General features: G+C 45.8%; 1 protein-coding gene across 2 annotated transcripts in view; it reads left to right on the forward strand.

Moving 5' to 3' along the window:
• The window catches only part of PTPRU (protein tyrosine phosphatase receptor type U), a 104,384-nt gene that overhangs the window by 30,264 nt on the left and 48,127 nt on the right, over positions 1-25,993 (forward strand). For both annotated transcript variants that reach the window (XM_072609626.1, XM_072609625.1), the window contains exons 3-11: positions 5,721-5,992; positions 6,699-6,780; positions 6,934-7,049; positions 7,268-7,442; positions 7,729-8,022; positions 9,113-9,421; positions 19,552-19,661; positions 20,048-20,249; positions 21,720-21,822. In XM_072609626.1, coding sequence (XP_072465727.1) covers positions 5,721-5,992; positions 6,699-6,780; positions 6,934-7,049; positions 7,268-7,442; positions 7,729-8,022; positions 9,113-9,421; positions 19,552-19,661; positions 20,048-20,249; positions 21,720-21,822 — 1,663 coding nt within the window. The remainder of the gene's footprint in view (positions 1-5,720; positions 5,993-6,698; positions 6,781-6,933; positions 7,050-7,267; positions 7,443-7,728; positions 8,023-9,112; positions 9,422-19,551; positions 19,662-20,047; positions 20,250-21,719; positions 21,823-25,993) is intronic.

The raw sequence follows: 25,993 nt of genomic DNA on the forward strand, positions 1-25,993 counted from the left end.
TCACATAATTCAAAATTTCAGAATTGTTGGATTGTTTCCCAGCACTGAGGTGAGCCATTTTCTTCTCTCCCCTCTTCCTTGCCCTGTAGTGAAACTTCTCTTACTTTCTCCCAACACTAAACCTTTCCTAACCCTCTTCCTTTCTTATCTAACACAGATGCAACCACTACTGAGACTCGTAAAGGCTCAGGGTATCTGCCCCTGTAGCATTAACGTGTAGTTGTGTAGTATCAGGTTTACTGCTAGGGGATCCTGACTTCCCCCTCAGAAAACTGCATTCCCCACTCTCACATTCATTGCCTTATCACCTCTTACCCTGGCTAATCTGAGCACAGTTCTATTTTGGATCTGGTATAAGGTCTCCTCCAAGAGGGACAAAATAAAAGAGGTGCTCAGTGTACAAATATGAATCCAGGTATAGTGTAGGAGACTTGTTCCCATTTAAAAGAAACCATGATAAGCAAAGGAGAATCTTAGCATGCAGTACAGAATGATCAGAACAGAGCTTTGTAACTTACTTATTACTGCTAGTGCAGTTAATTAAGAATCAACATTCAAGCTCCACTTGGATATAAATAGGTTTTACAAGACTACTGATCAGTCATGTTACATTGTCTGATGCCAACCCCTCCCCTGGTGCCATCTCCCACCCTCTGCTGCTTCAACACTCCCTCGGTGGTGGTCAAGCTTCCCAGTGCAAGGACTTCCCCCTTGCTGACAGACATTGCTGCTTCAGGGGGATGCTGCTTCTATCACCTTACTAGTGGTAGATACTGCCATTATGACCAAAAGGCTTCTGGGCCTTTTGAGTTTTCAGAAGATCCTATACCAAAGTCATGAAGACATAAAAGGCACCAACTTGCGTAGACAAAACAGAAGGAAGAGAAAGGGCTAAGGCTCAGGGCATCCCCTTAGCATATGCAGCATTCTGACTCATCAGCGAATTATGGGACTGAACTCAGTGATGAGTTGTATATGTTCAGAAGCCAGCCCCTGAGAAATCCCACATGGTCCCCCTGGAAGCAGGAAGAGGATATTTGTCTGTGGGGAGAACACCTCCCTTTACACTTGCCTTATGGTGAGCTTTCCCTGATCCTCTTTCTTTCCTGACCCACAGTGAAGTTTCCCAGATTCCCCATCCCTGCTCCATCACCTTTTCTCTGATCCTCTTCTCTGTCCTGCTCTGAACTTTTACTAATCATCCTTCCTATCCCACAGTGATCCCCTCCTAATCTCCCTTCTCTGCCCCAGAGTAAGCTTACTTTGTTTCTCCACTGTGGGAGCCTTTTTGGATCTTTCCCTGCCCCACAGCAAACCTTCCCTGTTTGCCTCCCCATCTCACCCCACCCCAAATGCTCTGTTGTGAACCGTGCCTGATTCTGCTTCCTTCCTGCTCCACTGTGAGCCTTCCCCATTTATTTTCTCTGCCCTTCCATGGACCTTTCCCAACAGGCAGGTTCATTGTGATGTGGTGGAAAGAGCCCTGAAGATGGGGCACATAGTCATTACCTGTGTGACAGACAAATGACTGTTTCTCTGACTTCATTTTCTTCATCTATTTCATGAGGGCTTTGGACTAGGTGATCTTTAGGGTCCTCTCCAGCTTGATATCTGTGATCCCCTTCGTTGTTTACCATTCTTTTGCCCCATTATGATCATCAGGGCCAGGGAGCTTTTCTCATACCTCTCCTCCTCCTCCCTCATTGCCTTCAAATTGTCCCTAAGCCTTGGACACTCTTTCCGTCAGTAGCTGTTCTTGCTCCTACATGGTCTCCCCTACTCCCTCTTTTTTGGCCCTCCTAGTCTCCCCCGCCCTGAGGATTCCCCTCCCTTCCATACCATATTTTCTGCTCAAACTCTGCTCCCTCTTATCTTGTGCCTGGACTCATAGCTCCTGTGTGTTGTCTTCCCCCTTGGAATGTAAGTTCTCTGAGCTCGGACTGTCTTACTGACTAACATCTGCATCTTCAGCAGTTAACATAGTTCTTGTCATACAGTAAGTGCTTAATGCATGCTTTGTTTATCTGTCCCCTAGGTCATGTGCCTGACCTCAGGATGGCCTCCCCCACTTTTTGAAGGGAAGGGCAGAATTGCCATTTCTCCCTTCAGGTGCCCTCTGGGCTTGAGAGGATGAGTCCCTCAGCCCCAGATTCTCCTCAGGCCTAGATCCTATCACAATTGGATGGCCTGGTGGAAAGTGAATGTGATGACTAGTCTTGTTGTCTTCTCTCCCCATTTGGAGATAGAATCTTCGGCAACCTCTCCAGGGCTAAGCTTGGGGCTCAGCTGTCACCCCAGGTGGCTACAGTCATGTCACAGAATTTAGAGCTGTTAACCTTCTCTGAGGCCATCTTGTCCAAACCATAGCTAAAAGGAATCCCCACAAGAGCATACCCAGCCTCTGCAGGAAGACCTGCAAGGAGGGCGAACCACTCCCACCATTTCTCTTAGGGTGGCCCAGTCCACTTTGGGACAGCTCTCCTTGGGAGGAACATTTTCCTGACATCAATCCTACACCGGCCTCTTTGCATCCATCTACCTGTTGTTTCTCTCCTCTACAACCAAGGAGAACAAGCCTAATCTTTCTACCTTCTGGTCCTTTAGAGAGCTGAACAAAGATATCGCACCATCCTGAGCTTTCTCTCCTCCAGATTAAACATTCCTAGTTCTGCTAACAGATCCTCATATGGCTGGGTCTCCAGGTCCTTCACCACCTTGGCTGCCCTCCTCTGGTTTCCTCCAGCTTATCAAGGTCCTTAAGCTCTGGTGTCCTGCGGCATTCTGACATCCCCAGAGACCTACTCACTATATGCAGTAAGCCTTTGATGTCTCTCTAGGCAAATCAAAAAAATCATAGAATCTCGGAGCTGGAAATGCCCTCAGAGGGCAGCTAGTCTAATTTCTTCATTTGAATCAATGACCCAGATGGAGGGGATTGAGTTGCCTGGGGTCACACAGTGTAGTCAGTGGCATGGTTGGGAACCGAATCCAGGTCTTCTGATTCCTAGTCCGGGAATCTTTTCTGCTCTTTCATACTGTATTTTAGAACTTTCTGCAATTTCTCCCTGTCCCTCTCCTCCTTGTTCCTCCTTCTCCTTTTCCCAGAAGCTCACAACTGTGGAAGCTTGGAGTCTGACTAGGCAGCCTTTTCTTCCTCCTGAAAATAATCCGGGCCCTCTTTTTTTCTTTTAACATTTTTTTCTTGATATCTTTTGTTTTCACATTGCCACGATTTCCAAATATAAACTGCCCTCCCCTCCCCCACTAAAGAAACCATCCTTTGTAACAAGGGATAGAAAAGAAAGGGTGTAGTAGGGGATGTGTGTGTGTGTGAGTGTGTGTGTATGTGTGTGTGTGTGTGTCTGTGTGTATGTGTGTGTGTGTATGTGTGAATGCATGTGTGTATGTGTGTGTGTGAGTGTGTGTATGTGTGTGTGAATGCGTGTATGCGTGAATGTGTGTGTGTGAATGCGTGTGAGTGTGTGAGAATGCATGTGTGTGTGTCTGTGTGTGTGTCTGTGTGTGTGTGTGTGTGTCTGTGTGTCTGTGTGTGTGTGTCTGTGTGTATGTGTGTGTGTGAATGCGTGTGTGAGTGTGTGTGAGTGTGTGTGAATGCGTGTGTGTATGTGTATGTGTGTGAGTGTGTGAGTGAATGCATGTGTGTGTATGTGTGTGTGTGAGTGTGTGTGTGTGTATGAAGCACTTTAGTAAAACTAACCAACCGATTAACTAAGTGTGACAGTATATGCATGTTCAACATTCATAGCTCCTCAACTCTGCAAGGAAGTGGGGGAACCATTTTTTCATCTCTATCTGGAATTCCTTTCTTTCCTTCTGCTCCTGCTACCTTTCCCCTCCCAGACTGGAACCTGTCTTGGCTGGCACTGGTAGCCTGTTAACATCTCACATTTCTTTTTCCTCTTCCTTTCTCATTAGGGGTAAGGTTAGGGATGCCCAAATTCTCTCCCCAGGGAGTATCTAGTGGCTAGATACTTTTATTAAGGGGATTTGTTCTGTGAAGTTTGGATTCAGTCAAAGGGCCGTACTTGAGGACCTAGAGGGTCACATGTGGCCTTGAGGCTGTAGGTTCCCCACTCCTAAATTCTAGCCTATTGGGAAGACAAGTTGAACCCCTAGAATAGCCAGAGGAAGGTAGAGCACGAGTCTGTGTTCACTAGTGCTTTGGGGACCAGAGTCAGGAAGGATCAAAGCAGAATGGGAAGAGAAGGCAGGGGATCATTGGTGACACCAGGCCGAAAGCCTAGGACTCTGATGAGTAAGTGAGAGAAGGAAGTAGAGACAGGAATGGCTGGCTTCTTAAAGGGAAGAAAAGAGCAGGGAGAGAGAAGGGGAGGAGGATAGGTTAATTCCTGGGTTGGGGACTAGGATGGTAGAGAGGAAGTCTATGGACTCATAAAAAGAGAATACGAGTTTGTTTAAAAAAATACAAATCTCTGAGCCCTGCCCACTTCCCTCATGACTCTGTAGTCCTGGCCTTGGAGAGATGAATGAAATTCCCTTCCAGGGGTGTCTCAGGGGAGCCCTGAACTCTGGAGGTACAGGGGCTGAGATGAAAATGAGTTTTTGTTGGATGTCTTCCAAGCCCAGGAGTCAACTGGGATAGCTCTGACTCTTGGCCCCTTGCCACCTGCTTCTCCCCTCCTGGGTGGCTTCCTCAGCCACCGATCACCTCCTGCTCCCCTCTGGCTTCACTCCAAGAAGCTATGGCTCCTTGTCCTCAGATCATTTCCAAAATCCTGGGCCCAGTTGGGGCCTCCCTTGTTGACCCCATTTCAGTACTAAAGGCCATACCCCAGAGAGGTGGGCCTGTCCCTCTGGGCTCTCCCCAGGAAGAGCTTGTTTTCTAATCCTCAAGAAGAACTAGGACCCCCAGCTCACAGCCCTGCAGAATTACTTCAGTCTGACCTTGCTAGAGCAGAAACCACCTGCTCCAGGTGTTTCAAAATGAAAAGGCTCATATGCGTAGCTGGGATTGTGAGAGGCAGCTCTATGCAGGTGGGAAAAGTGCTGGACTGGGAATAGAGAGACTGAGGTTGTAATTCCAGGCCTGCCACTTATATTCAGTGTGACCTTGACTAGCCCCTGAAACTCTCTGGGCCTTGATTTCTCTCATCTGTTAAATGAGGGGTTGGATTCAATGATCCTGTTAGGTGGAGCTGTAGATAGAGGGCTGGACTTGGAGTCCACAAGGTCTGGGTTCAAATCCTGCCTGAATGACTTACCATCTATGTAGCAAGTCATGAAGTTCTGAGCCTCAGTTTCCTTGTTTATAAAGTGGAGATAATAATAACATCTGTCTCACAGGGGGATGAAGATCAAAAAGAATGAGGTAATAAATACTGTGTATGGTACTTTATAAACCTTAAGGTAGAATAGAAATGCTGGCTAGTACATAAATGCTAGCCATCTCTTGGATCCCTCCCAGTTTAAACCTAAGAGCTGATGGTTTATTGCCAAAATATACAGAAATCCTCTGGTTTCTGTCTCATCCTGTCAGCATTTCCCCTTGACTCCTTCTTCCCTGGCTTCCTCCAGATCCTCTTTGTTTCTCCTCTATGGCCCCCCAGTCCCTGTCTCCCTGAAGCCTCTTTAGCTCCTCAGTGCCTAACACAGTGCCTTGCACATAGTAGGTACTCAATAAATGTTTGTTGACTTATGTTTATTGACTTAGTTTTCTCCTCCCTCCCCCATCATTCTAGGCTCATACCTGATGGTCAACGCTTCCCAGCATGCTGCTGGTCAGCGGGCCCACTTGGTCTTCCAGAGCCTGAGTGAGAATGACACCCACTGCTTACAGTTCAGCTACTTCCTGTACAGCCGGGATGGGCACAGCCCCGGGACCCTGGGAGTCTATGTGCGTGTCAATGGAGGTCCCTTGGGCAGCGCTGTCTGGAACATGTCTGGCTCGCACGGCCGTCAGTGGCACCAGGCTGAGCTGGCAGTCAGCACCTTCTGGCCCAATGAGTACCAGGTGAGCTGGCCGTGGCTGCTGTGTCAGGGAGCAAGCCTTAGAGGTCCAGTGGACCTCTGAGGTCCCTGCCAGCTCTAAATCTATGATTCTGTTGTCTTTGGGGAAAGTTCACCGTCCCTAAGGGTCTGCCCTAAGACCTTGGCCTTTAAACACCAAGTTGCATCAGACCTTGGTGAGGAGATGCTGGTGGCTGCTCAGTGCTGTCTTCTATGGTGGGCTGGTGGTCCTTCTCCTAGGTGTGAGGGCTGTGGCAGGCCAGGCTCCTTACGGTTAGAGGGCAGGTAGAAGGGATTTGGAGTAGACACAGAAGAAGGGTTGGGATGGAGGCACAAGGTACAAGATCCTCAGCTCCTTCAGGGAAGGAGCACTTACTGGCATTTACCACCCCCCCAGATCCCAATTTAGCGCTATATACCTAGACATTTATCAAGTGGATGAATGAAAGAAAACCTGTGTGGCTTCGAGTGGTTGGAGGAGGAGCTCAAGGCTTTGGGGAGAGGAGGAGGAGCCCTTTGCTAGCAGAGATTGTTTCATTCTTTGCACTTGTATCTCTAGCACCTAGAGCTTACCTGACACCTGGAAGATGCTTACTAAGTGCTTGATGATTAATGGACTGATGGCAGGGTTGGGGGAAGGGGAGAGTTAACTCTGGGGATGGGCAGAAGCCTTGATTATGAGCTCAGTGTTCTGGTCCCTGCTGTCCCAGGTGCTGTTTGAGGCCATCATCTCCCCTGACCGCCGAGGCTACATAGGCCTGGATGACATTCTGCTCTTTAGCTACCCATGTGGTGAGTTTCCCTGTTGTCCCTCGTTCCTTGGAGAGGTTGAGGTGTTGGGATGTGGAGGGCCCTGCCCCAGAGGTGATGGAGGGAAGCCTGGCTCTTCCATTCTGCCTGTGTACCCCATCTTCACTGCCTTGTGTCCCTGTCCCCTCTCTTCAGCAAAGGCCCCTCACTTCTCCCGTCTGGGTGATGTGGAAGTCAATGCGGGTCAGAATGCCACTTTCCAGTGCATGGCAGCTGGGCGGGCCTCAGAGGCTGAGCAGTTTCTGTTGCAGGTGAGAGGCTTCCCTTGTTGCCCCCACTATAGGCAGCTCATTCTTTCTCTCCTTGGTGGGCAGGGTTCTCTTTCCTCCTCCCAGAGTAGTTGTCCATTCTCCTTATTCCTGGTGGGCGGGTCCCCCAGCAAATTCTCTTCCTTTCTGGTGGTCAGGGCTCTGGGTTTGGTTTCTGGGTGGGCAGGGTAGTCTCTAGGCTTACTGTCCTTCTCCCCTAGCGCCAGGGTGGTTTGATGGTCCCTGCTGCCTCCGTAAAGCACATCAGTCACCGCCGCTTCCTGGCCACGTTTCAGCTGCCCGAAGTAGGGCGGGGGGAACAGGACCTCTATCGCTGTGTGTCACAGGCCCCACGAGGAGCAGGAGTCTCCAATTTTGCAGAGCTCATTGTTAAGGGTCAGTGAACCCCTGAGGTGAATTAGGGTGAGACCTGGGGGATCCAGGTCAGACTGAGGGATCTGGGAGAGTGAGGCCTAGAGGGTGGCCTCTGGGTGGGTTAGGGTCAGTGTATGATTGGGGGAGGGAGTCAGGGTGAAAGAGTATCTTCTTGGTTCCTCTCTGGGTTATGTCCCCCTGCACACCCCAGATCCCCGTAGGGATTCTAGAGTGTTGGACATGGGCAAGAGATGGCTGTGGTTTCTGCCACATTGCCCTTTCCTGCCTACCTCCTCCTGTCCCCCAGAGCCCCCCACACCCATCGCACCTCCCCAGTTGCTCCGGGCTGGCTCCACCTACCTCATCATTCAACTCAACACCAACTCCATCATTGGTGATGGCCCCATTGTGCGCAAGGAGATCGAATATCGCATGTCTCGGGGCCCATGGGCAGAGGTGCATGCTGTGAGCATGCAGACCTACAAGCTGTGGCACCTGGACCCTGACACCGAGTATGAGATCAGCGTGTTGCTCACCCGGCCTGGTGAAGGGGGCACGGGAAAGCCTGGCCCTGCGCTCATCAGCAGGACCAAATGTGCAGGTGAGTGACACTGGAAAGGGGAAGGAGTGCATCCTGGGCCCTATCTGGTAGGAACTATTTGTGGGTGAGGAAATGAGACCCAGAGATATTGAATGATTTTCCCATAGGGAATAAGTAAAATCTGAACCCCAAACTTGTGACTCCAAATCTGGTGCCCTTTCTGCTGGGCTATGCTGTCTCTGTTGATTCCAGGGCCCAACAAAATTGCAGGGGGAATGTTTAACCTACTCAGGAGAAAAACCCTTTTAAAGTATCCTATTGGCTTGAATATATGTCAACCTTGTAGACAGATGGCATTTTGAAAGTGAGAGCATTTTGAAAAGGAGGGGGGAGAAAGATATGCAAAAAAATAATGCCAAGTATAGAAGGTTTTATCCAAGTCAGATTTGGAAGAAAAGTGTGGCAGAGATTTGTACCAACACTGAACTTCAGTAGTACTATTTGCTTGCAAACACTTAATGTGCTAATTACACATAATCTTATTTATTCCTTAAGTGGAGACCTCCATTAGTTGATACTTTGTTAGCTGTTACTATTGGTATTTGAAATTAATGAGATATTTCCTAATATTCTAGAAGACCCATGATTTCCTGGGTGGGGTATTCCCTGGCACAGATTGCCAGCCCTTCCTGTCTTAGAAAAGGGTCTTCATGAATTTCTGGGGCCACTCCCTTTCCCACAACATGTGCCTGTAGCCAAGTTTCTGGTGATGTGTACCAAATGCCCTCAGCTGGGTGGGTTACTGCTCAGTGATTGTCCTCAGAATTGTTTCTGAAGCCTTCCCAGCTCAACTGATTCTGGTAGGGCTGGGGGCTCAGCTGGTATGGCCTTTGAGAGAGTCTTCTCCATGAAACTGTGGAGCATACTGTAGAGAATAGAAATGGAATTCCTTTGAAGTGATTCAGACTGGCCTTCCCTACTTTAATCTGACCCTAGGGTGGTGCTGTTTGTGGTAGTTGAATTTTTCAGCTTCTAAGGGCAGTCAGTACCTTGCTGTGTTTTCTTCTGGCTGGTAAATTTTCTCTCCCCTTTCTTCCTGTGTTCTTCCTCATCTTTCCTCCTGCCCTTTGGTCCCACCTTTTTTCCCCAGAGCCCATGAGAGCTCCCAAGGGTCTCGCCTTTTCTGAGATCCAGTCTCGCCAACTGACCCTCCAGTGGGAGCCCCTTGGCTACAATATCACCCGCTGCCACACCTACACTGTGTCCCTGTGCTACCGCTACACTGTGGGCAGCAGCCACAACCAGACTTTTCGGGAGTGTGTGAAGATGGAACGGGGCACCAACCGCTACACCATCAAAAACCTGCTGCCCTACAGGAATATCCATGTTCGGCTCATCTTGGCCAACCCTGAGGGAAGGAAAGAGGGCAAGGAGGTCATCTTCCAGACAGATGAAGATGGTAAGGCCCCCATGGTTCTGAGTGGTCTGGTCTTACATGAAGGAGCCTTCCAGGGTATTGGTAGAAGTCTTGTTTGATGAGTGCATTGGGTCAAGGACTCCTTGCCTGGAAGTGGTTGAGGATGGACAAAAGAGCTAGGACTCAGTAGTAAACTGGTCAGTAGCAGGACATTTGAGAGCTAACTCACCAGGACTAGGAGGCAAAGAGTGTATCCATTTACTACCTTGTAACTCTCCGAGGTACTTAATGTGCACAGGGTTCTAAACAAACCTATATCTACAAACATACATTTACCTTTCTTTGTGTTTCTAGGATTTAATACAATGCCTGGAATATAGTAAACACTTGATAAATGTTTGTTGACTGATTGCCTGAGAATATATATAGCACAGTGTCTAATGCTTGTGGACTGACTGAGATGCTTAATACTGACATATTAGTGCCTACTATTTAAAAATATTATATTAGATATTGAAAGAGATTCCAAGTTTAAAGAAGTTACTGTAGTTCTTTGCTAATTCTACCTTGGATCAATTGAGAAGCCTTTAGTAATGATCTGGTGTGTGTCTAGTATTATGTTTGACATCTCAAAAGGGGCAAATACCACATACTTGCATCCCCTTTCCCCCATTCATACAACTACTACCTTAGTTATCACCCATCATCTGGATTGTTGCAATGATTTTGCTAATCCTGGTCTCTTTCTTGTCTAATCCATCCTTCATACAGTGCTTTCTGGGCATTTAGTAAAAGTTTGTTGAAATTGTTGTGTATTTATGAAATTTCTGAAGTCACAATATGACTATGGTACTGTCCTGACCAAGAATTTTCAGTGACTCCCAGTTGTGTCTAGAATAAAATACAGAGTTCTCACCCTGGCATTGAAGGCTCTCTGCAGTCTGGCTCCCACTTACTTTTCTAATTTATTTCATATAACTCCACCTTCATAGCGGACTAGTTGTTCTCTGGCCTTGACCTTTCATCTCCAGCTTCTGTGCATTTTCTTAAATCCTTTCCCCATACCAGGGACACACTCTCTCCTCATCTTTGCCTCTTAGAATCCTTATGTTGCTTCAAGGCTCAGCCTAGGTGCCATCTTTTCCATGAAGCCTTCAGGTATTTGTGTCTCCTCCATCTGCCAATTGCTTCTGTATTTACTCACCTATGCTGTGTTTGTTGTATTTCGATCTCCAGGAATTGGCCACCCTCGGCTGGCCACTCTCCAGTAAATTTCTGAAGGGCACAGACCGTTTCATTTTTGTCTGTGTTTCTCCAAGAATTAGCACACTAGGGTGTATACAGTAGGTGATTACATTTGTTGAATTGAATTGAATGGGAGACAAGGTCGCTGCTCTTCCTTTTTGCAATTTACTGTCCAGTTGGGCAGATAACAACAATGATAGTAAACCATAAAAGCCAACGTTTTGATAGTGCTTTATAGGTTTTACTAAGCATGTGCCTCATGGCAGCTCTGCCAAGTAGATGGTGCAAGTATTATTATCCTTATTTTACAGAGAGGGAAACTGAGGCTCAGAGAGGTTGTGGCTTGCTTATGGTCACATAACTCTAACTAAGCTAAGCCAGGCTTTAAAACACAGGCCTCTCAGGGTCTAAGTCCAGCTTGCTTCATTGTCCCCCATGGTCTAGGTGTGTGCTGAGGAGGGGATATGGATTCACAGAATTTCAGCATCAAGATGGACCTCAGAGGCCACTAGTCCAGCCCAAATCTAAATAATCAAACCATCAGCTGGCATTTACAAAGTCCTCCGATGTTCCAGGCCCAGTGTTAACCTCTGTGAATACGAAGACAAAGCAGAACAGCATCCCCTTTACTCATACCCAGTTAGCAGTTGTCCAGCCTTTGCTTAAAGTCCCTACTGAGATCTCCAAGGTACAAGGGAGGACATTATTACTCATGTGTTTACAAATGAGGAAACTAAGGTTTCAAATGAATGAATCAAAAAATGATTAAGTGCTTGCTATGATATAAATACAAAAATGAGACAGTCCCTGCCCTCAAGGAGCTTATATTCTAATAGGAGCAGATACACACATACAAATACATATAAATATACACACATATAAATGCACATACATGCACACATGTAAATACACAACATATAAATACACACATGTATGCACACATACACACATACATGCATATATAAGCACACACACATACATGCATATGTACACCCACACCCACATGGGAGAATCCAAGGAAAGGTCTTTTGATTTGGAAAATTAGGGATAGTGAGAGTGGAGCCCTCCTGTGGGGGGGGGGGGGTAGATCGATATGCCCTTTCAAATAGCAATAGCAGTATTGTTTGGATTGTGGAAAGCAGGGAGGGAGGGAGAGGATTGGGGTAGAGGGCAAGTGTGCAGCTGTTGAGGAGATGGCCTTAGAGTAGAGAGAAGAATGACTGTTTTGAGAATGGGCCTGGGATGAAGAACTCCTGAGCAATCAAAGGTACTCTTTAGGCTACTGGAGTCTTTACATTATCATGTAGTCTTATTGTACAAGGCCCTTGTCGAGGACAGTAGGTGGTTGAGAGGATGCAACGCGGAAAACCTGAGTCTGAATCCTGCCTCAGACACTTACTAGCTATGGGACCCTGAGCGAGTCCCTGAGAGGGGTCTTAGCCTCAGTTTTCCTCATCTAAAAAATGGGGATAATGAGAGCCCTATCTCACTGGATTACTGTGAGGGTCAAATGATAGCTGCCTATGTAAAGTGCTTTGCAATCCTTAAATGCTATAGGAATGTTAACTATTATTTATTATCCGATGGTCTTTAGTTCATCATGGGCCTTAGGTTACTATATGGCCTCTTAGATGGTCCTGTATCCTGTGAAGAAATGATCTCTGGAAATGACAACATAAAACCCAAACAACATCAATAAACCTTTGTTTGAAAAGATTCGCCTCAAATCTATTACTCCATCAATAAGAATGTATTAAATGGTAAGCTCTGTGCCAGGTACCATGCTAATAAGTAAGCCCTGCAGACATGAAGGAAAATAAAAAACAGTCTTTGCATTCACATTCTAATGAAGGGAGGGATCGTATACTATAAATCAGTGCACATGAGATAAATCCAGAGTAGATGGCATAGATACCCACTACTGCATATAAAATGAATAGATGCAGAGCATAAGATGCCCCACATAAATATATGCATACACATACATGCATGTACAAGACACTCATGTACTTATATACATGTACACAACATGTTCACACAATGCAATACATGTATACATGGCATACTCCTATAACACACATACATGCATGTACAGGTATGCATATATATACATGCTGTGTAATCCATTTATACAGTACACTCATGTATGTATTCACAGTGTGTATGTACACATGCACATAAGTGCATTATAGATAAATATGCATATAGAAATATGACCATAATATATGTATGAGTGTACGTATATATGTTTACATACACACACACACATTATATGTACACATATACACATATACATGTATTGCATAATAAATCCATATACATACACATGCCCATATACATCCACACGTGAATGAATAATTACTGTTACCCCAGACCCAGCTCCATGGGGGATCTCCTTTTTTTGCCCCTCTACCCATCCTCCCCTGCACCTGTCCCTTGAACAGCTGAGGGTGGCCCCTTATCCCAGCCTTCTTCTGTTTCTACCAGTCTGCACTTGGTTCCTGGGGGCCTAATCCCCCTCTTCCCCAATCTTGCCTCTAGTCTGGATTCCCTTTTCTTCTCCTTAATCCATTAAACCCTGACATGGGGCTTTCTTTTTTCACTTACAAAAACATCCTATTGCCCAGATTTAGTTGGTCTTTCTCAATTACAATTACTGTTATTGGTCTGGTACACTGTCCTCATCATACTGTGCTAGCCTTTAGAAACAGAGACCACAGATCATAAGTCTAGGGCTGGATGGTGCCCTAGAGACAATCAGTCAGCAAGCCTTTATTAAGCACCTACTACATGCCGGCTACTGTGCTAAGCAATGGGATATAAAGAAAGGGAAAAGATAGTGTCTGCCCTCAAAGAGCTTACAGGGAGGCAGCGTACAAATACCTATGTATAAACACGATACAGACAGGATAAATTTGAGCCTGCTGAGTCCAGCTCTCTCATTTTATACACAAGAAGACAGAGGCACAGAGAGATTGAGTGACTTGCCCAGGGTCACATAGCTATTAATATCTGAGACAGGATTCAAACTTGCACCAGCCCCAGAATCTATCACCCCCGGCGATGTTGTTGATTACGTAGTTTGAGTTTGTTTTTCTTTCTTTGAAACAAGTGTGATATTGTTCTCTCTGGCTTTGCCATCACCTTCATTGTCAGCTAGATCCCTCTTCTCTCCTCTCCTTTGGGAACCATGGAGTCCTGGGGCCAGCTCTAACCTGCTTGTTAGATCCAGTCTTAAACATTCAATTGGAGCATTCACACCTCTGAAACTGGCCGCTACCCATCAGGACTTGATTTACTGTCTTGTTGATGGTATGGACTTAAAAGAGAATTAATAACATAGATTAAATTTAAAAAGATGTATGTGTGTGCATACCTTTTTTTTGTCCCCAGAGAACCTGATTGTTATACATTTACCAGTTGAGTTCCTTTCCTTTGTAATAATGAAAAAAGGAAGGAAGAAAGGAAGGAAGAAAGAAAGGGCATTTCAGCCAAACTCATTTAATTCCCTTCACCTCCCCTCAGCTGAGTCTGACAGTACAGTCTATACAGCACTCCACTCCCACAGTCCTCCACGAGGTGAGGCTTTTCAAAGAGACTTTACCAGCCATAGTTGAAGAAAGGATGAAGCAAAACAAACATAGAGCCTGGAATGTCCAAGTTTCAGGGCCCAGGGATCGTGGTGCTGCAGTAACCCTAAGCTGGCCATAGAGGGCCAGTCCAGCTTTCTGGGCTAACTGACCTGCATACTGCCTTAGCACACATCTCTCCCTCCTGAGCCTACAGCCTCATTCTTGTCCCTTTTCCTGACATCCTCCTAGCCCCTGTCATCAAATTCCGCGGTTAGTGCTTCCAGGAAGATCCTGGTCCTCCACGTGAGCAGGGCACCATCTGCTTGGTCAGCCTCCTTTTCATGAATAATAACTCCTTTCTCCCTGCCAGACTGATAGTACTCCATCCCCTTCTACTACCTTCATACCGCCCCGCCCCCCATTGATATATATAGTAATAACCACAACTTCCATGATTGTGAAGGGAAAGATCTTTAGAATTTTACATGAATCTGTGCACTTCTTGGAACCTTATTTTTCCCTCTTGGTTGACACTGAAGGTGGAGGGATCAAGGATAGGGATGGTTTTGTTCTGCTAAGGGTGTTGAGAAGCAGTAGCAGCCTAGTGTAATGGAAATTTGGAGTTAGAGGACCTGGATTCAAATTCTGAAGCTTGCAAGTGTGACTTTGGATGTCACATCCTCTGTTGGCCTCAGTTTTCCCATCTATAAAATGAGTTGGTTATACTTTCTTAATCAGTCAACAAGAATTGACTAAGTACTTACTATGTAGCAGGCACCATGCTAAGTACTGGAGATACAAAAAGAAAAATGAAATGGCCCTGCCCTCAAGGAACTTACAGTCTAGTGATGATCTCTGAGCCCCCTTCTAGCTCTAAGTGTATGATCCTAAGAGGAGGTAGAAATGCAGGGAAAGTTAGAGGGTCTTGGTCTCTCCTCTTGGGATACTACTTCTAATACTGCTAAAATATTCAGAGATCCCTCAAGTTAAAGGGAAATGGGGCACAGGGGGAGTTGAGAATTGACCTAAAGCCTAGAGGCTTTGCCTTGGCAGCACCGTCTGAGTTCTGCCTGGCTCCTTCCTTCTTAGGAAGGTTGTTTCTGGGAGCTTCAAGGCTCCAGATGACACAAAGCTGGAGCAGAAGCTGCAGATGTGGCAAAAGCAGCTGTGATTCCCCTGCCTCTTGCCTTCCTTTTAGAGGCTGAACTGCCCCCTGGAGAAGCCTGGGCCTGGGGCTGATCTTCCCTCTGTCTGTTTTAGGCTCTAATGTAGGTGGTGCAGTAGATAAGAGTATCAGCCTAGACTTCAAATCTGGCCTCAGGGTCTTATTAAATGTGTGACTATGGGCAAGTCACAGCCTCAGTTTCCTTAATTGTAAAATGGGAATAATAGTAACACCTACCTCCCAGGGTTGTTGTGAGGATTAAATGAGATTATATTTGTAAAGCACTTAGCACCTGGTCCATAGTAGGTGCTATATAAATGTTATTATCTCTATTTATATACTCATGCGTTCCTTTATTTACCTATCCATTCATTTCTTCATTTATCTATGTATTCATTCATTCTTTCGTTTATCTACCTATTCATTTTTCTATCCATTCATTCATTCCTTTATTTACTATCCATTCATTTCTTCATTTATCTACTATTCATTCCTTTATCTATTCATTCATTTATTTATCTATCCATCCATTCATTCCTTTATTTATCTATCCATTAATTTATTTTTTCTGGAGGCTCCATAGTCAGTAAGTAGCAAACCCAGGAACAAATTGCAAGCTCTTGTGCTTCCAAATGCATTATTCTTAAAAAATGGTTTTCAGTGAATAAACATTTTGTTGATAATCATTTGTTTTCACATTGCCTAAATTTTCTCAGTATCCTTCTCCTTCTCCCTTCCTCCTCCCAAAGAACCATCCCATACAGCAAAGAATATTTCAATCTATAGAAAAATTCTGAAGATATATGCAATGTTCCACATCCCTGACCATTCTTAACCCCCCCCTCCCCCCAGTAGGGGCAGGTGTCTTCTCTCTCTTCCCTCCTCCGAGGCCAGGCTTGTTCTTTGTAATTCTGCGACATTCATTTTCTCTTGTTTTACAGTTGTTCCTTCCGTTTTCTTTGTGGTAGTCATTATGTATATTGTTTTCTTGCCTCTGTTTACTTTACTCTGCATCGTCTTTGGATTCTTCTCTCTTTATAATACTCTTTATTTCTCACAGGAGAGAAGGGAAAGGGAGGGGATTTAGAATTTATGAACCTCCTATTATGTGCCAGGCAGTATGCTAAGCACTTTAAAAATATTACCTCACAACCCTGGAAGGTAGGTGCTATTGTGACCCTATTTTATAGTTGAGGAAACTGAGGCAAACAGAGGTTAAGTAACTTGCCTGCATCACATAACTAGGAAGTATCTGAGGCCAGATTTCAACTCAAGTCTTCTTGATGCCAGGCCTGATGGTCTATCCATGGGCCACCAGCTGCCTTTTAAAGTACAGTAATATTCCATTCCATTCATGTTCCACATTTTGTTTAGCCATTTTCCAATCTGTGGGCATCTACTTTATTTCTAGTTCTTTTGAGTATTTATTTTCTTTCCCTCCTACCTCCTCTCCTATTGAAAGGAAAAAAAAAGAAAAAAACCCTGGTAATAAATATGCATAGTCAAACAAGACAAATTCCCACACAGGCTGTGTCCAAAACCATAGATTTCAGTCTACACCCTGAGTCTATTACCTCTCTTTCAGGAGGTGGGTGACATGTTTGCACATAACTCCTCTAGAGTTGTGACTGGTCATTACCTTGATCAGAGTTCTAAAGCCTTTGAAAGTTGTCTGTCTTTACAACGTTGTCATTGTGTAAATTGTTCTCCTGGTTTTTGCTCACTCACTTCCTTCTGCATCAGTTCATACACATCTTTTCAGGTTTCTCTGAAACCATCCCCTTCGTCATTGCTTATAGCACCATCACATTCCTATACTATAACTCGTTCAGCTCTTCTCCAATTGATGAGCACCCTCTCAACTTGCAGTTCTTTGCCACCAGAAAAAGAGCAGCTATAAATATTTTTTGTACATGTGAGTTCTTTCCCCCTTTCTTGGGTCTCTGAGGGTGTATGGGCATAGTTGTGGTATTGCTGTGATCAGAGGGTATGCATTAGTGACTTTGGGAGATGTTTTCCTACAACTTCCATGCATACCCCCTCTTCAAAACTAAACTATAAACTCCTGGAGGTTGAGAGCAGGTCCCTATGATGAACCTGTGCTTATCATAGATGCTTGGTAAGTTTTTGACTCTAACAATCATTCATCAGCCTTTCTTGAAGAGTTATTGACTGTCTGGGCTCTTTAAATAACTTCCACACTCTCCCGAGTTTGGGAACAAAATTCACACTTAACTAGGGTGGTTCAATCCCAGTTTGAAGTTTTTCCCTGAGGGAGCCTCATTATCAGCCTAATGATTAGGACAATTAATTGCGGAGGGCTCCTGGGTTAAGTGGATGCTGGAATGGTGTCTAGGGTCTGGATTTGCTTCCTAAGCCAGGAGGGCAAGGGGTGAGACTAGAGGTCCAGGCCTCCTCTCTCCCTAGTCTGCGGAGAATCCCGGCAGTTCATCAATCTAGACTGGGTGGCAAGGCAGGCACCATGATCCTGGAGGGGTAACACATTACTATAGTTCTTGTGTAGAGTATTCCCTTGGTTCTGCATTTTTCACTCTGCATCAGTTCATATCCAGTGTGGCATGATGTTGCACCAGAGAGATCTGGCTTCAATCTCACCCCAGACTTTGAGGTCATCACTTAACCTCACTGGGCTTTGATGTCTCCATCTGCAAAAATGAGGGGGTTGGATTCAATGCCCTCTTAAGTCTCTTTCAATCCTAGATTTAGGACCTACCACTGGCCACTGGAAAGGGGCCAGTTCCATGGCTAGGTATTTTGTGTGCTTAGCCATGGTTTTCAAGATAGTGCCTCAATGGGTCAATACCCTCTGGGGGCTTTGCCCATTTGCTATATCCCACAAGACTTGATTAATTACTAAGTAAACTCCTTCAGGCCAGAGAGAGTAGGTTTTTCTGGCATACAGGAAGTAAATGTTAATCAAAACATCCAGTGAAAAAGATTCCATGTTGTGTTGTTAAGAGACTTGGGTTTTAGTTTCACCATTGACCAGCTGTGATCTTGGGTAAGATACTTGCCTAGGACTTTGTTTCCTCCTCTATACGATGAGAGGGTCAGACTAGGTGGACTTGAAGATTTTTATTGCCTTTAACAGTCTATTTCTTTAAGAGCATTTTATTAATGTTCTTCCTTCCCACCCCCATCTTTCTTACCTGCTAAAGCCTCTTCCTTCCCAATACCACCTTTCTTCATAGCCAGCAAGAATACTTAAGGAAAACAAATCAACACAGTGGCCATGTTTGACAGTGTATGACTTATTCATCACCTCTCTGATGAGATGTGGGAAGCTGAACATTCTTTTCTGCTAGGACACCTTATTCCCTATGGTGGTTCCGTACCTCTTTCTGCTCCAATTTTTCTGCCTGGAAATTTCCTTCTTCAATCATCCAGTCTGTCCCCTTGTCTTCCTATGTTGTCCCAGAGCTTTTCTTGTAGTATTTCCAACTAGCTCCTCACATTGGAAACACCATCTCCCATCTTTGCACTGGCTGAATTCCATGCCTCGACCATGCTCCTTTCTTACCTCCACCTCCTAGAACCCCTCTCTTCCTTTATAATGAACTTCAAGTACTATCTTCTGAATGAAGCCTTTCTTGATATCCCCAGTTGCTAATGTCCTCCTTCCTAAACTGTTGGCAGTTCAGTTGTGTCTGACTCTGTGACTCCTTTTTTTTTTCAGATACTGGAGCAGTTTGCCATTTCCTTCTCTAGCTCATTTTACAGATGAGGAAACTGAGGCAAATGGTTAAGTGACTTGCTGACCTAGGAAGTGCCTGAGGTCAGATTTGAACTCAGGAAGATGAGTCCTCCTGACTTCAGGCCTGACCCTCTATCCATCATGCCACCCTTGAATTTATTTGCATTTATTCAGGCAACATTTTTGCTTCATGTATTTATAGGCATATTTAGATGTAACGCTCCTTGTGAGTAGGGATTGTTTGATTTTTTTCTTTAATATCCTTAGTGCCTGGCACACAGAAGTCATTTAATAAATGCTTGTCGGTTGAATAGGGCCTCTCCTGTTTTTAAAGATTTCCAGGAAAGGGAAGTTCCCAATTCATCTGTGGGAGCTTCATCTCCTTTGTTGTCAGAAAATTCGTCCTGTCTTCTGACCTTTGTCCCTCCTGATCATAGCTGGGCTAATTGATTCTGGGATGGGGTTTTCCTTGTAGTTCCTGGAGGAATCTCAGCAGAGTCACTGACCTTCACCCCTCTGGAGGACATGATCTTTCTGAAGTGGGAAGAGCCCTTGGAGCCAAATGGCCTTATTACCCAATATGAGGTAGGGATATTTCCTTGAGACTGTTCTGGGGGGATCAAACCTTGGCACTCTGGTTAGATACAGACCCATAAGGCATTGACTAGAAGCTGGAGGAGGTGGGGAGAGGAGATGGATAGATGGTGGGAGGAGCAGGAGGGGGAAACGAAGTTGTCTTCTATAGTCTCTTCTGATTTTAAGATTCTGTGGGATAGAGAAGTGAGAGGGAAGGGTTGTCTAGATTGTGGGGAAAAGGAAGATAGAAAGTTGGGGAGGTCAACCACAAACCTCATGTTGTTAGGGCTTAGTGACCTGTCTTCCTACTTTAAACCCCAGTGGTCCCTGACAATGAGTAACACTTTCTTCTCTGTGAATTTTCCCCCCCACCCCAACCCTTGGCCTGTCTCCAGATCAGCTATCAGAGCATTGAGTCATCAGATCCTGCAGTGAATGTGCCTGGCCCCAGGCGCACAGTGTCCAAGCTCCGAAATGAGACCTACCATGTGTTCTCCAACCTCCATCCTGGTACCACATACCTGTTCTCCGTGAGGGCAAGGACTGGCAAGGGCTTTGGCCAGACAGCTCTCACTGAGATCACCACCAATATCTCTGGTGAGCAAATACCTTCCCCACGCCACCCCCCAATCTAGGCCCCAGTGTTGGGAGGGCTAACTCTGTGGACTGAATCTTGCCATGAAATGTAGCATGGGAGATCCTGATGGAAGTCTAACAGGGATGGGGACTGTTGGAAAGGTGGGCCCTGGATGCCTGGGTGAGAATTCATGGCGGGATCTGGGGATGAGGAGGTTACCCTCCAGTAAGTTATTGCGCAGTATCCAGAGGCTCAGTTCATTTCTGCTTCCATTTTGACTTTTCTTTTCTGGTTTTTGAGCACATGTCTTGCTGTCCTTGGAGAGAACTTTGTCCCTTCTACCTGGAGGGTCAATCAATGTCTGTGTTTTGTTTATTTTCAGTGTACTACTAGTCCTCCCAACACAGAGAGGCAGCTTGGTATGTCAGGTAGAAAGCTGACCTTGGAACCTGGGAGACCTGGGTTCACTTCCTACCTCTAACACTGGCTGTGTTATCTTGGGCACTTAACATCTCAGAGCTCTAGGCAACCCTCTAACACTATGGTTGTAGAGAAGGTGCTGACCTGCATTGGTAGGGGATTTCTTTACCTAGAAGTTCCCTATATCAATGAAGTCACAGATTTAGACCCTATCCCTAGCTTTTTTGGTACTTCCCAGAGGAGCTAGGAAGGCAGAGGACAGGGAAGCAAAGGACAGTGATGTCTGGGAGGCCAAAGATGGGAGTGGTCAGGGATGCTGGAGACTTCTACATCAGCAAGGGGTCAGGGGAAAGAAGAGTTAGAGAGGTCATGGATCTAGAGGGATCGTGGAGGTGGGGGACCAAAGGATCAGAGGACTAGACACTGAAGGTTTAGGGAGGAAATGAAAGATCTGGGAGAATTCAAGAAAGTTCAATATTAAGAGGTCAGAGAGGTTGTAGGTAGTGTGTTCATGGAGATTGAGGGCCAAAAGATGTGTGTGTGTGTGGGGGGGACTGGTCCCTGAAGGATCAGGGAGGCTGGAAAATGGAGTGTTTGGGAGGCTAGAGACTGAAGGGGTCAGGGGACAAGGGAAGTCAGGAAGGCTGGATGGTCAGGGGTCAGTGAAACCAAGGACAAAAGGATGGGAACTGGGACCTGAAGGACCAAGGAAATTGAAGACAGAAGGAGTCAGGAAACTTGGCTGTTAAGACAGATGTCAGGGAGGCTGGGACCAAGGATTCAGGGAGCTTGGGGCTTGAATGTTTAGGGAGGCTGGAGATTTAAGTAATCAGGAAGGGTGGATTCTAGGGATGAGAAAGGCTGAGGACTGAGAGATCAGGGAAACTCAAGATTGACATGTCTGGGAGTCTAAGGACAGGAGGGCTCAGGAGCCTTGGGTATTAAGGGAACAGAGAAGGACATAGGAGTCTAGGGGACAATGGTCATGACATTTGGAATCCAGAATGCTCTGAATGTCCTCAGATTTTTCCCGTCCCCTGGCTCACTCCTCCCCATCTTTCCCTTCTCAGCTCCGAGCTTTGACTATGGGGACATGCCATCTCCACTGGGGGAGTCGGAGAGCACCATCACAGTGCTGCTGAGGCCAGCGCAAGGACGTGGGGCCCCCATCAGGTAGGGCGGCTCAGTGGGGAGGGCTTGGAGTGAGTCATGCTGGGGGAAAGTGGGTCCTGTGGGACTTTTTCTCTCCCAAGTCTCCCTCTACCTGTTCGTTTCTTCCTGATTACATTCCTTCTCCTTTGATTCGTGGTTCCATTCTTTTGTATAACACTAGCTCACTCATCTCTTTCCCATGTCCCCCACTCCATTTTCATCTCTGCTCCTTCTTCTGGCCAGAAAGGATTGTTTTCTGAAGGCCTGTGGTCTGGGAAGGAAATATGGTGGGGTGAAGGGAGGTCATTTCTCCTCAGGAGGTTTTGGTTGGTGTAGTGTTGTTTGGCTCCAGTCTTGACTTTATGAACCCCAGTCACTGGGGACTCTGGTCCCTGAGATTTCTGTCACTATGGATACTAGTCCTGAGGATGGTGGTCCTTGAGAATACCAGTCACCAAGGACATTGGTCACTGTTGATCCTAGTTGCTAAGGATCATATGGTCATGTTGTTCACTATGGATCCTTAACTCCAAGGATGTAGGTCACTCTGGATACCATGGACACTGACTGCTAAGGATAATGGCTACTGTGGACCCTGGTCATTAAAGATATTGGTTACTATGGACCTTGGTCATTAAAGATATTGGTTACTATAGCCCTTGGTCATTAAACATATAGGTTACTGTGGACCCTGGTCACCATCAGTATCAGCTACTGAGGATGTTCACTGCTGTGATCATGTTCACTATAGACTCTGGTCACCAAGGATGTTGGTCACTATGGCCATTGAGGATTCTAATCCCCTGGACTTTGGTCATTGTGGTCACCTTGAGGGAGCTGACTATTGAGAATATTGGTCCCTATGGATCCTGGTGACTGGTGAATGCTGATTTTAGTGGACTTTGGTTACTGGGAACATTGGTTACTGTGGACATTAGCTGTTGATGATGTAAGTCATTGAGTAAATTGATCATTGGGAATACTGTGTAATCACTGTCAATACTAGTTACTGAGGATGTTAGTCTACCATGGACGTCACTCGTTCTATTCACTGTGGATTCCTGGTTTGCAAAGAGGGTAGTCATTGTAGACTAGCACTGAAGATAAAATTCCTTTGGACTTTGATCACTATGGATATTGGTTACCAAGTTTATTGGCTACTATGGATGCATTGATGACATTGGCTACTGAGAACGTGGGCAACTGTAGATCCTGGTCGTTGAGGAAACTGGACACTGTGGACTCTGGTCACTGAGGACATTGGTCACTATGGACTTTGATCTCTGGAAATCCTGGTTACAAAGAGCATTGGTCAATGTGGATATTAGTCATTGAAGATACTGACTAATGAGGGTGCTAATCGTTGAGGATGTTGGTCAGTGTAGGATGCTGGTCACTGAGGGTGATAGTCATTGACAGCATTAATCCCTGTTGATGCTAGTTACTAAGCATACTGACCATGATATATTGGTAATAGAAGATGTTGCCAACTGATGGTATCTGGCTGTTTGGATGTTAGCTAATCTGGGGATTGGTCCCTTTTCATATTGGCCATTGAGGGTTCTGATCACTAAGTGTGTTGGTCATTGGGGATGTTGGCTGGTGGGGTGCTAGTTACTCTGCATGCCAGATATGGAGAACACTGCTCACTGAGGGGCACCAGTCAGTGTAGACACACCAGTCACTGGATATTGTACACTTTGGGAGAACTTGCTTTTCTCTATGTCTTTCTTTGCCACTATAGAAACAGGGTGGGCCCCCTCTAGCTCCTCTTCCCTAACCTATGGGAATCGAAGGGGTGGGGTTTGCTAAAGTGTGTAAGGAGGTAGGAGGTTAGGGGTTGTGTGTTGGAATTGTGTCTGCAATGGTTATATGGTCATGGGATGGAGAACCACCCAAACCTGGGGAAGGACCCCAGGTAGCTGCCTTATTTGTGATCAGTAAGGAAGAGTCTTCTCTTTACCTGCCCCCAATTCATGAGAAAGAGTTGGGTTTGTGGGGGTGCTTTGGTTGTTGTTAAGAGGGCTGTTCCATAATAATATCATTATTTATCCTAGTGATGACAGCACTGGTACTACTCTGGGGGGCAACGCCTATTCCCCACTCTCCCTATTGCCCCAGAAGATGGTAGCAAGTGGTGTCTGGCTTGTTACCATGGAGACAGGGATGTAGGAGAGCCTCTCTTTGGGTGGGTTTTTCCAGTCACAGGGCAAGAGAGGGAGAGAATCTCAAAGCCTTCCCTGGCAAGGACTGACTGCAGTAGGACTGACCCTCTTTTGCACAGCCTGCTCTGATGCAGAAGGGATAATGAACTGGTTATGTGGTTAATCTGCATAGAAGTTCTCCCACCCTGCCCTGAGCCTCTCCTACTACATTGCTTTTCTCCTCTGGTGTTCTAAGTTTTCCTCTTGTGGAAGTGACTGGTCTCCATTTTGGGACAGCTCAGTAAGTCTAACTTCCCACCCTTGGAGTCAGGAAGACCTGAGTTTGGGTCCTGCCTCAGACACATAGTAGCTGTATGACATGGACAAGTCAGATCACTTCTCTTCGACTTGTCTTCTTCATGTGCAAAATGGGAATAGTAATAGCACCTACTTTCCAGGGTTGTTGTTAGAATCAAGTGAAATAACATACATAAAGTGCTTTGCAAGTCTTAAAATATTATATGAATGCTTGCTAAAATTGTTTTTACTATGAGTTAATATCTATAATGATGACAATAATTTCCTCAAAGGACCTTACTTCCACAAAGTGAAATAACAATCCTCTATCGTTGTCATGGTGTGAAACTGACCAGGAATTCCCAAAGGCTTTGCAAGTAATCGGCATGCAAGATATAGCAGGCCTACTAAGCCAGAAAGGGTTCAAGAACAGGCCTGGTTCAGAACTAGCCCAGCTGTGTTCAGAGAGGCTCATTATGCAGGGCGCTAATTTTTCAGTCCCTGCCACTCTCAAAGCCTGAGCACTGAGTTATAGAGGGATTTTGGTCTGTAATAGTAGGGTGGGGAGAGGACCCACATTGGAAGGCTCATGTCCTTAAAGTTTTACAAATTAGGGCAAAAGAGCATGAATTTCCTCGAATGACCTGGCCATAGAGCAGGGAAATCCTAGCCTGAGATGTCCTTAATCTGACCCTGGAGGCCAGCCCAGCTTTCTGTTCCCCTCTTACCAACCTCTGGCTCTGGCCTCACGTTGCCTTGAGGCTCATCATGACCTTGATCTGACTTCCCTAACAACATCTTCTCTCAATTTCATGGAATCTCAGGGTTGGAAGGGGGCTTCGAGGGCATCGACTCTAATCCCCTCCATGATTTCCCTGAGAAATCAACATCTAGCCTCCACTTAGACTTCCATTGACAGGACCCTCAGAAGCACAGAATTCAGGAGTTGGAGGGGGAGGATGATCAGGAGTCATCTGGTCCAATTCTTTCCTGAAAGGAATCCTCTCTATAACATATATGACAAGTGGTCTGCCAACCCCTGCTTGAAGATCTTCAGGGAGGGGGAGCTCCTCCAATCCCCAACATGGCCCCTTCCACTTTTGGACAATTTTCATTGAGAGATCTTGGAACCAGAATGACCTGAGTTCTGATCCTGCCTGTGACACATGACCTTGGACTAGTCCCTTCCTTTCTCTGAGCATTTCTACACACACACAAATATATATATATATTTATACACACATACATATATACACATATACATATATGCATACATATTATGTACATACATAGACAAACATGCACACACAATAGTTGTGTATGTTCATACGTACATACATAGACAAACATGCACACACACAATAGTTATTTGCAAAGAGGGTCCTAGCCATTGGGGAAAATGAGGAAAATCTTTCTTCAGAAGATGGTGCTTGAGCTGTGTCTTAAAGAAAGAGAGGTCCTTTCTGAAGTGGAGGTGGGAAGGGAAGGCCTTCCAGGCATGAGGGACAGCCAGATGGGAGGGTTGTTTGTGAGGAGAAGGGAAGGCCAGTTTGGCTGATTCCACTCCCCACTTGCAAGGCTGGACCAGATTGTCACCGATGGTATCCAGTTAAGCTATTTGATGTGTGTCCTATTCTCCCCGCTGGTTCCATCCGAGTCCTTCGCTTTAGATTTTCACAGGTCATATCCCCCACCCAGGGAACGTTCCCCAGAAAGCTCCTAGTGTTTACAGCACCTTAGAATGCAGGTAT

This window comes from Notamacropus eugenii, chromosome 5 (genome assembly GCF_028372415.1).
Source record: "Notamacropus eugenii isolate mMacEug1 chromosome 5, mMacEug1.pri_v2, whole genome shotgun sequence".
NCBI lineage: Eukaryota > Metazoa > Chordata > Mammalia > Diprotodontia > Macropodidae > Notamacropus > Notamacropus eugenii.